The sequence below is a fragment of the Arachis stenosperma genome, chromosome 6 (genome assembly GCF_014773155.1).
Source record: "Arachis stenosperma cultivar V10309 chromosome 6, arast.V10309.gnm1.PFL2, whole genome shotgun sequence".
NCBI lineage: Eukaryota > Viridiplantae > Streptophyta > Magnoliopsida > Fabales > Fabaceae > Arachis > Arachis stenosperma.
The window spans coordinates 142,751,328-142,765,883 of record NC_080382.1 but is presented as its reverse complement, the minus strand read 5'-3'; the positions used below and the strand labels follow the sequence as shown (position 1 = coordinate 142,765,883).

At 33.7% G+C, this 14,556-nt stretch overlaps 1 protein-coding gene across 1 annotated transcript; it reads left to right on the top strand.

Annotated features, from left to right (window-relative positions):
• The first annotated feature begins 6,945 nt into the window (after nt 1-6,945).
• LOC130936224 (transcription factor RAX2-like) lies at nt 6,946-9,836 on the top strand. Its single transcript, XM_057866261.1, has 3 exons — nt 6,946-7,176; nt 7,838-7,967; nt 9,198-9,836. The coding sequence occupies exons 1-3, from the start codon at nt 7,041-7,043 to the stop codon at nt 9,784-9,786; spliced, it is 855 nt and encodes a 284-aa protein (XP_057722244.1). The 5' UTR covers nt 6,946-7,040; the 3' UTR covers nt 9,787-9,836.
• Nucleotides 9,837-14,556: the final 4,720 nt, after the last annotated feature.

The following is a 14,556-nucleotide window of genomic DNA, read 5'->3' as shown; positions in this document are numbered from 1 at the left end:
TTAATAGCCTATTTTCCCTTAGCATCTACTATGATGCCTCGTTAAAAACCCTTCTCCAGAAAAAACCCATTGATTTTGGGAAAAAATCATGAAGTTGGGAAAAGAGTACATCAGGGAGTAGAGTTCGCTTTTAGCTATAGTACCTTTTCATATTACAAGCATGCCACGACCTCGGGAACTCAGTGCCGTTCAGGTCAGTTACTTTATAATAACATTTTCCTAAAACTTCATTGACTTTGTATGGTCCCTTCCAATTAGCGGCAAGTTTTCCTTCTCCTGATTTGTTGACTCCAATGTCGTTTCTGATTAGTACTAAGTCATCCGGGGCAAATGTTCTTCGAATGACTTTTTTGTTGTACCTTGTAGTTATCCTCTGCTTCAATGCTGCTTCTCTTATCTGGGCATCTTCTCGAACTTCGGGGAGCAGGTCGAGCTCCTCTTTGTGCCCCTGTATGTTTCCGATCTCATCGTGGAGAATTACCATTGGGCTTTGCTCAATGATCTCTATCGGTATCATTGCTTCCACGCCATAGACTAGTCGGAAGAGCGTTTCTCCAGTGGCGGATTGGGGCGTTGTCCTGTAAGCCCATAGTACTTGAGGGAGCTCTTCAGCCCAAGCTCCTTTTGCTTCTTGCAATCTTTTCTTTAGCCCTGCCAGTATGACCTTGTTGGCTGCCTCAGCTTGCCCATTGGCTTGTGGGTGCTCCACCGAGGTGAACTGATGTTTGATTTTCATACTGGCTACTAAGCTTCTGAAGGTAGCATCGGTGAATTGGGTTCCATTATCTGTAGTAATGGAATAAGGTATCCCATATCTTGTGATGATATTTTTGTAGAGGAACTTCCGGCTTCTTTGAGCGGTGATGGTGGCCAATGATTCTGCTTCTATCCACTTTGTGAAGTAATCTATTCCCACGATCAGGTATTTGACTTGTCTTGGCGCTTGGGGAAAAGGACCTAACAAATCCATTCCCCATTTTGCAAAAGGCCATGGAGAAGTGATACTGATGAGCTCTTCTGGGGGAGCCACGTGGAAATTTGCATGCATCTGACATGGTTGGCACTTTCTCACAAATTTTGTGGCATCTTTCTGCAAGGTCAGCCAATAGAATCCAGCTCGGATTACTTTCCTGGCTAGCGACCTTGCCCCGAGATGATTTCCGCAGATCCCACTATGTACCTCCTCCAGTACCTCGGCGGTTCTTGAGGTCGGTACACACTTTAAAAATGGTGTTGATATCTCCCTTCAGTAGAGGATATTTCTCACCAAGGTGTAGTGTTGTGCTTCCCTTCGGATCTTTTTAGCTTCTTTCTCCTCTTTAGGGAGGATGTCGAATTTTATGTATTCGACTAAGGGGTTCATCCATCCGAGGTTTAAACCGACTACCTCAAGTACTTCTTGTTTGTCTTCTATTTTTATTACTGAGGGTTCCTGGAGGGTTTCTTGGATCAGGCTTCTGTTGTTCCCTCCTGGTTTGGTACTTGCTAACTTGGATAGGGCGTCCACTCTGCTGTTTAGATCCCGAGTTATATGTTTGACCTCGGTTTCTGCAAAGTACCCGAGGTGCTCCAAAGTTTTCTCCAAGTACCTTTTCATATTTGGGTCCTTTGCCTGATACTCTCCACTTATCTGGGAGGTCACCACTTGCGAGTCGCTGTATATCATCACCTTTGTAGCACCGACTTCTTCTGCTAGTTTTAGCCCAGCAATCAAGGCTTCATATTCTGCCTGACTATTTGAAGCTGGGAATTCAAATTTTAGAGAAATCTCTATCTGGGTTCCTCTTTCATCTACCAGTATTATGCCTGCGCCGCTTCCTGTTTTGTTGGAGGATCCATCTACATAGAGTTCCCATGTAGTTGGTTTTTCCTCCTGTTCTCCTGCGTATTCTGCAACGAAGTCGGCGAGGCATTGGGCTTTAATAGCTGTCCGAGTTTCATATCTTAAGTCGAACTCGGAGAGCTCTATTGCCCATTGGACCATTCTCCCCGCAACATCCGTTTTTTGGAGGATTTGCTTCATGGGTTGGTTCGTACGGACTCTTATTGTGTGAGCCTGGAAGTAAGGTCGTAGCCTTCGTGAGGCTATTACTAAGGAGTAGGCAGACTTTTCTAGTTTGTGGTACCTTAGCTCAGGGCCTTGTAGAACCTTACTGATGAAATAGACTGGATGTTGTCCGACCTCATCTTCTCTTATCAGGGCTGATGAGACAGCCTTGTCTGCTACGGATAAGTACAGGACGAGGTCTTTTCCAGCTACTGGTCGGGTCAGAATAGGAGGTTGGCTTAGAAACTTTTTGAACTCCTGGAACGCCTCCCCGCATTCAGGAGTCCATTCGAACTGGCATCCCTTTCTTAATAAGGAGAATAGTGGAAGGGATTTTAGTGCCGATCCTGCCAAGAATCTGGAAAGGGCTGCAAATCGGCCATTCAGTTGTTGGACTTCTCTCAAACAAGTCGGACTTTTCATTTCTAGGATGGCTCTACACTTGTCGGGATTGGCTTCGATCCCTCTTTGTGTTAGCATAAACCCTAGAAATTTCCCTGCTTCTACCACGAAGGCGCACTTTGCGGGATTTAGTCTCATCCCGTGCAGCCTTATGGTGTCAAAGACTTGAGAGAGGTCTGACAAAAGGTCGACTTCCTTCTTGGTCTTTACCAGCATATCGTCGACGTATACTTCCATTAGACTCCCCAGATGAGGGGAAAACACTTTATTCATCAACCTTTGATATGTGGCTCCCGCATTCTTTAATCCGAATGGCATGACCACGTAGCAGAAGTTAGCTCTAGGTGTGATGAATGATGTTTTCTCCTGGTCTGACTCATACATCGGGATTTGATTATATCCCGAGTAAGCGTCCATAAATGATAAGTATTGGTACCCCGAGCTGGAGTCCACTAGGGTATCAATACTTGGCAGGGGATAAGGGTCCTTGGGACATGCCTTATTTAAGTCGGTATAGTCGACACACATTCTCCATTTGCCATTCTGTTTTTTGACTAGCACTACGTTGGCTAGCCATGTTGGATACTTGACTTCTCTGATGAAGCCAGCTTCCAGGAGCGCCTGCACTTGCTCTTCTACTATTAGGGCTCGTTCTAGACCGAGCTTGCGTCTTTTTTGCTGTACAGGTCGGGACCCTGGATAAACCGAGAGCTTGTGGGACATGAGCTCGGGGTCAATCCCAGGCATATCAGAGGCCTTCCAGGCAAAGAGGTCGGAATTATCTCTTAGGAGCTTAGCCAATCCTTGTTTTAGAGTTTCCCCTAGGTTGGCTCCTATATGAGTATTTTTCCCTTCCTCTTTACCGACCTGTATCTCCTCGGTTTTTCCTCCCGGTTGTGGTCGCAGTTCTTCTCTGGCCCTTGCGCCACCGAGCTCTATTGTGTGAACTTCTCTGCCCCTTCCTCTCAGATTTAGGCTTTCATTGTAGCATTTCCTCGCCAATTTTTGGTCTCCCCTTACCGTTGCTATTCCCGCTGAGGTCGAAAATTTCATGCAGAGGTGGGGAGTGGATACCACTGCTCCGAGCCGATTAAGGGTAGCTCTGCCGATTAAAGCATTATATGCTGACCCCACATCAATGACTATGAAGTCTATACTCAGAGTCTTTGATTTTTCCCCTTTTCCAAAGGTGGTGTGAAGGGGCAAAAATCCTAGTGGTTTTATTGGCGTGTCCCCTAATCCATATAGGGTGTCGGGGAAGGCTCTTAATTCTTTCTCATCTAACCCTAGCTTGTCGAAAGCGGGCTTGAAAAGAATGTCCGCCGAGCTTCCTTGGTCTACTAGGGTTCTGTGGAGATGGGCATTTGCTAGGATCATAGTTATTACTACTGGATCATCGTGTCCAGGGATTATTCCTTGCCCATCTTATTTTGTGAATGAAATGGTAGGGAGATCGGGTGACTCTTCCCCGACCTGATAGACTCTTTTGAGATGTCTTTTGCGAGAGGATTTGGTAAGTCCCTCTCCCGCGAACCCTTCTGAGATCATATGGATATGTCTCTCTGGAGTCTGCGGTGGTGGGTCTCTTCTATCCATATCATCTCGCTTTCTCTTTCCATGACCGTCCGACCTTTCTATGAGATATCTATCAAGCCGACCTTTTCTATCACATTTTTAAGGTCGTAGCAGTCGTTTGTGGAGTGACCATATATTTTATGGTACTCGCAGTAATCGCTGCGGCTCCCCCCTTTTTTATTTTTAATGGGTCTAGGGGGTGGCAATCTCTCTGTGTTACAAATCTCTCTGTATACGTCCACTATAGAAACTTTCAGAGGAGTATAAGAGTGATATTTTCTTGGCCTTTCGAGACCGAGTTCTTCCTTTTTCTTGGTTTCCCTTTCCCTCTCTTTTGTTGAGGGAGGGGGCCCAGGTCGCCAACTCAGGTCTTTTAATTTGGCGTTTTCCTCCATGTTGATGTACTTTTCAGCTCTTTCCTGTACATCACTCAAGGAGATGGGGTGTCTTTTGGATATGGACTGCGAGAAGGGACCTTCTCTAAGCCCATTGACTAACCCCATTATTACTGCCTCAGTGGGCAGGTCTTGAATCTCCAAACATGCTTTGTTGAACCTTTTCATATAGGCTCGTAAAGATTCTCCGACCTCCTGTTTTATTCCTAGGAGGCTCGGTGCATGTTTCGCTTTGTCCTTCTGGATCAAGAACCTCATCAAAAACTTCCTTGAGAGGTCTTCAAAGCTAGTAACCGACCTCGGGGGGAGGCTATCGAACCACTTCATCGCTGCTTTCGATAGAGTGGTCGGGAAGGCTTTGCATCGTGTAGCGTCGGAAGCATCGGCTAGGTACATCCGACTTTTGAAGTTGCTCAGATGATGCTTTGGATCCGTGGTTCCGTCGTAGAGGTCCATATCAGGGCTTTTGAAGTTCCTTGGAACTTTTGCCCTCATTATGTCCTCGCTGAAAGGATCCTCCCCACCTAAGGGCGGCTCTTCTTGTTCGTCACGGGAGTTGCGACTTTTGAGGGATGATTCCAACTTTAAGAGTTTTCTTTCTAACTCTTTTCGTCGTTCCATCTCCTCTTTTAGGCTCTTTTCAGTTTCCTTTTGTCGCTCCCGTTCTTGTTCCAACTGTTCCAGGCGGCTGTGGACTAATCCCATGAGTTCAGTCACATGGGAGGGTCCTTCTTTTTCTGACTCGCGCCCTTCTGAAGAGTTTACCTTCGGGTTTTTTACTCCGGAGGTGCCTTCTCTGTGCTGATTATCAATTTCCTGGTGGAGGGTAAAGTCCGCATCGTTATTGCCTGTGTCCAGATTCTCTTGCTCAGAATCCGTCTCCACATGGCCTTCTTCGTAGGGTCTGTCCGCCATCGATGGATGATCTCTCGGGTCCCCGGCAACGGCGCCAATGTTACGGTGGGTAACCGGAGATTAATAGAATAGATGGCGTTGGTTGGCCCAATCGTCTACGGGCGGTAGTCTCCGAGCTGGTTTGCACGCTGGAGCCTCCTTCCGACTTGTGTGCGTGAGTGAATGGGGGGTGGTACCTGCAAAGACACTCCGATGCCTAAGTTAGCAAGGGTGTTAGCAGGTCTAGAGAGTATTGGGCTTAGAGATACCTAAGGGGTGTCAATGTATTTATAGTGGTGAGCCAATAACCACCGTTGGAGTAGTGCCATATCTTTTGGGTGTTCACCGTCCCCCTATCTTAGGGAGGTTAAGATATGGCTTGATGAAGCGGTTAGAGAGATTTTAGGGGCGGTTACTCATTTGAATGAGTGTTTATCTGCCAGCTAATCTCGTGCCCGACTTCTTTAAAACAAATCGTAGTCAACACCGACTTCTTGACACCAGGTCGGTGCGTAATAAGGCTCAATCTTCTGGACTAAGCCTTTCTTTTGGACCTGGGCCTTTATTATTGGGCCAGGGTATGAACACATACCATATATATAACGATACATGATTATTGATTAATAATAATGTTTAATAAGTTCTTGTTACTTAGCTAAAATTTATTAATATTAAATAGTCAATGTTAAATATAAGCTCCAATAATTGATAACAACAAATTATTTGAAAAGGACAAAAAAACGAAAAATAAAAATTGTTCTTGGACATTTATGATAAGATGACTGATGACATTTTATCATTTTTAACTCTCCAGTAAATATGTAATTTTTCACCACTTGATCGCTGACTTATTCAACTACTATTTTACGTACTATACTTAAATGTTCTTTTAAAAAATATATATATAGGAAAAGAAAAGAAAGACGAATTCCAGACCAAAAAGATAAGATAAAATGATTCCTTAAGATTTGAAAATAATAAATTCCTTTTTTACAATATTTAGAAAATAGTGGTTAATATTAATTCTTTTATACAAATTTCATGCATATATAAAATAATTAATATTACTACTTTAAAATGATTAATATATAATAATGAATTACACTTTAAGAAAATTTTGGGGAATCTTAATTAAAAAAGTTTCTCAATGAAGAGCATTATTGATGAACATATAGCCAATTCAACCACCAACTATAACAAGAAGAATAAAATAATTAGAACCGAAATTTAATTGTACCAAGTATTAATAACTTTACAGGTTTCTCATCATATTATCTATAATCTAATAATCTAATTAAATATTCAATCATACTTCTTGTATATAAAAATTAATTATCAATTACTTATCATATTTAAAAATACATATTGAGTATCTCATAAAAAAATATCATAATATTATAAATAAATTTAATTATTCTAACAGTTAATTATTTAATTAAAAATATTAAATTAATATATATAATAATAATAATAATAATAACTTATTTAATAGTTGATATTTGTCGTATTTTTTTTAGTATTATATTATTTACAATGTCGTGTCCCCAATAGTTGACTGGGTCCCCCTCTAGGGTACCACCACCAACTTTTTATAAGTTATAACCACCTTCACTAGATAGATAGAAGCCTCAAATCAAAGGGTCACTATATTCCTATCATTATTATTATTATTATTTATTATAAATTATTATTGTTATTTCATTTGAGAATAGTATAGTGTTGCGGCCATGGGAAGAGCTCCTTGTTGTGACAAAGCAAATGTGAAGAGAGGACCATGGTCTCCTGATGAGGATGCAACACTCAAGAACTATCTTCACACTCATGGCACTGGAGGCAATTGGATTGCATTGCCAAGAAAAGCTGGTTCTTTTTCTTTTCTTTTCTTTTTCTTAAATTGTGATGTCTCTGTTTGCATAGAATTAGAGTAGATCGTATATTATAAATTAAACTTTTTTTAAGAAAAAAAAAATCATGGGGTATTGTTTTGATCATTAATAATTTTGGTGGTGATCTTCTTTCTTTCGTTCTTGAGAAGGGAAAAAAGTGAAATTTTCTCCCCTATAATGAACATTATGATCAGTGGGGATTGGAAGAATTATTGCTTATTAAGTGTAATTAAGTTAAAGGTTTTCAAATTTGTATCTTTAATTTGTCTCAATATTGTGCTTTGATTGAATCCAGTGTTTTACTTTGTAAATTTCAATTCAAATTGCTGAGGTAGGTGCATTCATCTTCAAACATATTTTTAAATAAATTTGGAATAAATTTTGAACAAATTAAAGACAGATATATATCATATCAAACACTACAAAAATTCCGACAGATAATGGCAATTTTTAAAACGAATATATAGCGGCGGTTTTCGACTAACGCCAAAACGGATAGCACATATACATACATGAGATTGATCATGATGAAACAAATATATGCTTTAATTTGATATTTTCTCCCCCTCCCCCCCTTCTAATTTTGTGTTATGCAAATTAAAATTGGATTATTTGATGATATGATATAATATATGCAGGTCTAAGGAGGTGTGGGAAGAGTTGCCGTCTAAGGTGGCTGAATTATCTAAGGCCAGATATAAAACATGGAGGATTTACTGAACAAGAGGATCAAATCATTTGCACTCTCTATACTCAAATGGGAAGCAGGCAAGTCCATCTATAACTTGTAAATTATTAATTTCATTACTACCACTAGTGGTATATATTTATTAGTAATACTAAGAAGATAACAAAAAATTAGTTCAAACAGCTCAATTTTCTCTTATTTAGCATATATTTATTGTAAGATGTATTAAATAAAATAAAAAATAATAAATTTTTATAGTTTTTAGTTAAAATTTTGTTTTTTCAAAACTTTTCATATATTTAAAGACACTAAACTTGTTTATTAATTCATTTTTTCTAAATCAAAAGTGTGTATTATAATAATAAATATGAGTTCAGTTAAGATGATAAATATTTTAACAGACGATTTATGATATAAAACATGATAATAATGAGACAAAAAATTCTCTCGTTGACTTTATTGTGTATAAAATTTAAAAGAGTATTCATTTTAAGATATTTATTTGAGAAATGTCAGTAGAATTTGTTTTTTTGTTCAGTAATTAGCTAGTAATGTTTAAAGGATTTGAATCTTTTAAAATTTGAATTTTATTTTAAAAAGTAAAGTGTGATTTTCTACTTTTGAATAATTTCTCTTTCATATTTATTCTTGGTCCCAGCTATAAAATCAATGGTGAGAGATTACACTTCACTTTCTAAAGTAAAATTTAAACTTTAAATAATCAAAATTCATGTTTAAAAATGTGGACTAAAAATATATTATTAAATTATTAAATTAAAATAATTGAATTAATTTCTAAAAGTGCGTGCAAAATAAAAACCAATACATTTTGCATGCTCTTGAATATTTTTCTATTTACTTTTCTGTATATATATTATTTATATCTTGACATAATTACCAAATCTATTGTAAAAATATTAATTACTCAACAAATAAAAGAAAAATTTTAAATTTCCATGAGTTGAATGTTCCAAAAGCTTGATACTTTTACTTTTTTTTCAAATGCAAGTATACTAGTAATATATAATTTCATCAGAAATGTTATTTGTATACTAAAATCAGTCACTAAAATCAATTACTAATATATTTGTGTATAAATACATGTGTAATTTAATTTATTTTAAACATGTATTTATATTTCGACATATATTTTATACTGATAGCTGACTTTAGTAGCTAATTTTAATATACACGTAACATAGTCCTAAATTTATTATTGTAATATTGTATGTATATTTATATTCAAATTTATAAAATATATAAAAAAAAAAACTATGGGTATTCACATGAAACTTGTGTGCTTGTCCTAGATGGTCTGCAATAGCATCTCAACTTCCTGGCAGAACAGACAATGATGTCAAAAACTATTGGAACACCAAGCTCAAGAAGAAGCTCATGGCAGCAAAAGTAATTTCCCCTAATAATAACAATAATAAAAAAACATTATTGACTACTCAACAAAACTCAGATTTTCAAGATAATAAAAATTATTGTTCACCACCCTCATCATCATCATTAGTGCATCTTCCAATTTTAAGCAATGATATTACTAATTTTAGTTCTAACATAAGTCTTGACCTAATTCATCAACAACTCTATAGTCCACAATTTATGAATTTACAAATTGGTGGTGCAAATTCAAGGAACAACAAGAATAATGATAGTAGTAGTAATATTGAAGGTTCAACTTCTTCTTCATCACTTGCATTATTGGACTACAAGGGTGGATCATCATCACTTCTAGAAGAAGAAAAACAACATGGTGTTGGTGATAATGATGAATCTAATAAGGAATTCTTGATGGATTTAGGGTTTGATGGTGAGTTTTCTCAAAGTATTAGTAGTTATTGTTACTCTGAGTGGGTTGATTTCAACTGTGCTGAAATTAAGCCACATTGAGTAATTAAATTAAAAATTAATGTTGTATTATTGGATACTCTTCTTTCTATTTTATGTATTTATATATATATATATTTATTTTTGACAAATTGACATATCTAGATATATTCATTTTTTAAAATATATGTTAATTTTGTCTAAAGTGATGCATGTTTTATTTGAAACAAAAAAGAATGTGACTTTGTGGAATTTGTAAAAAGAAAAAAAATTAAAAAACACTAATTATAATTAGGGAATGGAATAACACATGTATTGAAGATTTATGTGCAGTTGATTTCATTTGAAGTTAATAATTGAAAATCGTTAAATAATTTGATAAATTTGATTAAATTATTATTTAACGACTCTTAACTATCAACAACTTTACACGAAATTAACTGCAACTGGATTTTTAAAAGAAAAAAAATTATTAAAGATTATGAAGATGCAATGCATGCATGATGCTCTCTTCTCTTTGTCTTTTCTAAATTAAAGGTTCATCATTGATCATACATGATTCATGCATGGTGGAATGTGGGGTCAATGAGAAAAATAATTAAATTCAGCGCCTATTACATTATATATAGGGAAACAAGTTGTCATATTATTCTGTCTCATTAAAATTTTTCAAAATATAATTATTTATTAATTATTTGTATATTTAAATTATTTGTTATTTGTTCTTGTTAGAAGCTTTTTTGTCTATTAATTTATTCTTCATAACAATATCGAAAAGAATGACTAATATTCATGAAAGTCCGTTTTGCTATCTTATTTTTGTGTCGCATCATGAAAAATTATTTAAAAAAAAATTGTTAAAAAAATTTTATATCAAATTAAAATAACATTTTATCTCTCACCTAAATTATAAGTTTATTAAAGAGAAAAATGAAAATGGAGCCACCATCAAATTTACCATTTAATTAAAGCAGATAAAGAGCTTTTCATGAACTTTTGAAAGAACATTATTTTCAAATATAATAATTAATATAATATAATTCTTAAAGCTTTTGTTAGTTTGAACACATGCATGCACATAGACTTGAACAATAATTTTAATATAATATAATAATTTTAATGACATAAGCATGTTTGTTTGTTTGAATCATAGTGGTCACGAAAGTTGCATGGGATGGTGGCCAATTCAAACCTAATAATATATAAGAATTGAATAATATTTAAATAATTTTAAATATTTATGTGATTATGTCCCTCTCATTCATGAGCCATAAAAGATTCTGTGTCTTTTTCTCTCTTTCCTCGCTTCTCTCGTGAAATAATATTCATTCATGTTGTAAAAAAAATAATATTAAAATGAAAAAGATAAAAGAATCCTAGTACGAGTTTATAATTTAAATTTTAAAATAATTTTAAAAAATTAGTTGGAAAAATTAATTTCTTAATAATATTATTTTATTTTATATAAACGGGTGATTGTGCTATTCTTAATTAGTAATATTTTATTTTTAATAAAAAACTATGAAAAATAAAATAATAAAAATAGGAGTAAATTAAAAAACTACATAAATTTAAAAAAAAAAGAGTGACATTTTTCTATTCTAGCATTGAAAAAATTACTCTACTATCTTATGTTGATTAAAAAAACTAATCTAAACATATACTTAAAATTGAAGATATCAACCGAATCAATCCCTAGCTAGTTTTTAAATTGATCGATTTAGTTTTTTACATTAATTACGGATCAAGTTTGTATTGTTTCAATCAATTTGGTCATTCTAATTCCTAAACATTCAAATTGCTCTCCTCAATTTTTCATCTCAGAATCAAATTGATTAAAATGATTTTTCTGCCGCAGCAACTTATATATAATACATGACAATTTAGAAACTAGAAGATTAACTTAATTTACAATTTGAAATTAGAGACTAATTTTAATTAATTTAAAAATTGAGGGACTATTTTTAGATGATAGAAAATCTCCCAATATAAAATTGTCCACAAACAGAATTTAACTATGAGCTAAGGATTTTGTTATCTAGCTTATGATGTATATATGTAGCCATTTCATATATAAACTATGAACTTTAATGAACTTTAATTTTAATAGCTACTTAGGGTTGTTATTAACAAAATCATTTTTTTATTGTTAGCTATTAAAATGTTGTGATAAATTATATTTGATTTTCTTTCATAAAACTTTCAATTCAATTGTTTAATAGCTAACAATAAAAATAGGTATTTGTCAATAACAAGCTAATAATAGCTATTAAAATTCCAAGTAATAAGTGTCTAATGTACTAAAAAACAGATATCTCACATATTAATTAATTCATTAAAAAAATCAATTTGGATTCATCAAGTATTTAACTCATTATTCGTTTAAATAAGTACGATCAGAAATTTAAATTTTGTCTTGTGTAAATAGTAATTTATCAGCCAATAATAGATCTTTAAATGAAGCTCAGATTTACGATAATTAATCTTTAATTTATCGAATTAATAAATATTATGGACAACAAAAATGAGTTAATTCATTAAAAAAAATACGGTTATAATATAAGTTCATATTAATATCTCATCATTCCTATCCCACTATATGTTGTTGTTTTTGCTCCTAGTCAAGACCACAGTTTATGACTTAAGATCACTACATACATAGTTAATTATTAAATTAGTATTAAGTTTTTGGAATCTTATCTATAAATGGAGAAAATCACTCATAATGGTAATTGTTCATGTGCCAACCAATATAATTGGCAGCCAAACCTTACTAATTGACCATTTTCTTTATTCCTAGTCTTACTTTGATTACACTCTTGACCCATATTAAGGGGGTCATTGTTTACAAATTGGATAAAAATCAAAAGTTGAATTTGGAACTGACTTGTTTAAATTAATTTTATTATGGATTTTTTTTTTATAAAAAAAAGGATGCTTCCAAAGATGGCCAAAACATTTTGTTTGTTCTAATGTTTGGTTATGTCTATTTTGATAAAAAGCTTTGTTACTTTGTTAGTCTTTTAATTTATTATTGTTCTACATTATCTTCTTCCTTTTGGCATTTTATGCATATGAAATTATGGATGAATATTCCTTCACAAATAGCTTTGATAAAAAAGAGACATATTCTTATTTGTTCTCAATAGGGTACACTTGTACATTTTTGCTCACTAAAGAATGCCTAAAGCATGCTTGTACTTTAATTTTATATAAAAAATGGGAAAAAATGTTTAATTAATAACCAGAATAAAAATTATATTATCTCATTGATCTCAACTTTTATTATTATTATTATTATTCCATGTCCTTGTTCAAAAAAGTACATACCTTGATCAGAAGTAAACCAACCCCACAAACCTTGACAATTTGGTTGGGACAAAAGGTTATTATAGACCAAAAAAGTTGTCATTTTTTAATGATGGAGGTGCAATCGACTTCACGTGAAGTTGATACTTGAGAGCTGTTAGATGATTTGACTGATTTGACTAAATTTTTATCTAACGACTCTCATATATAACTTCACGTGAAGTCAACTTCATCTGAATTTTCACCTTTTATAATAGCTTTCTATAAATAAATAAAGTTTGAATGCTTTTTAATTTTACCATTATCACATGCTAGAATAAGACACAGTTTTTATTTTTTATTTTCCATATATGAAGAAGACAAACTACTTGCTTTACTTCAAAGGAATGAAAAACTCTGGAAATGAAGTATTTTTTAATTTTTTGTTTTTTTTTCTCTTCTATTTTTTATTTTTTTTTTCTGTATTAGGAAGTTTTTAAGTTACCTACAATCTATTATTGCTGAATTATAAATGGTTCATGAGATAATGGGACATGACACGAATTGCAATAATTTTTTTTGTTGACAAGGGATTATAAATTTATAATATTATTATTTTTTGGACGGGAGATTATATTATAATATTCTTTTTTTGTTTTTTGTCCACCGGATTATAATATTCTTAAAAAAGAAAAAATGTGAATCAATGGACTTACACTCATGCCATCAGTTTTGGGCTAGTGATCTGTTCAATCATTCTTGGGCCTAACATTTTTGTTCCTCCATCCAATAAATATTTGAACAAATTTTGGAGCATCTTTACATGAACTTTACCGAGAGCTATTTATCCCGCTTAATTTGTGATTATTTTATTTTGATATTTCTGTAGTCCTGTTATAATACCAAAAAATATATATATATATATTGAGAGCTAAATTTCCTTCATAATTATAGACAAGAAAATAAGTGTGAGAATTGGCTAACTAACAAGAATCTTACGTGTTCGGTGGCTAAATATATTATTTCTTAATATATTACATTCGAGTTCAAATTTTAACTGTGATTAAGTAGTAGATAAAATCTTTAAATGTGTGTAGAGCATGTGTTGTATGTAAGTGTGTAATATTTAGAATTAGTGGCTGTTTAATTCGACCAAAAAAAAAAAAAAGTAAAGTATCGTTTTTGTCCTTAACATTTGGGGTAAATTCTATTTGTGTCTCTAACGTTTAAATCGTTCTATTTGTATCCATAACGTTTGTAAAAGTGATTCAATGTTATCCTGCCGTCAATTATGAACGCTTAGAGTTTGAGTTTTAAAAATCTATTTTTGAAGTTAGAATACAAATGTTTGGGATAGAATCGATGATCCACTTCGAAAAATAGCTCATCAAAAGTTGAAACTAATTCTTACAACATTTACATAATTTACCTTTTTAGGGACATAATTGAATCTAAACACAAATAGTGAGTATACTATTAAAATCGAATACATTCAAGTGTGAGACCTAATTGAGAATGAATATATCCAAATGAGAATAATTGAAA

Excerpts from the sequence above, each read along its gene's own strand:
- LOC130936224 (XM_057866261.1), top strand. The coding sequence starts at position 7,041 with ATGGGAAGAGCTCCTTGTTGTGACAAAGCAAATGTGAAGAGAGGACCA. Across the intron at positions 7,177-7,837 it reads TGCATTGCCAAGAAAAGCTG|GTCTAAGGAGGTGTGGGAAG; the intron begins GTTCTTTTTCTT and ends TAATATATGCAG. Across the intron at positions 7,968-9,197 it reads TATACTCAAATGGGAAGCAG|ATGGTCTGCAATAGCATCTC; the intron begins GCAAGTCCATCT and ends TGCTTGTCCTAG.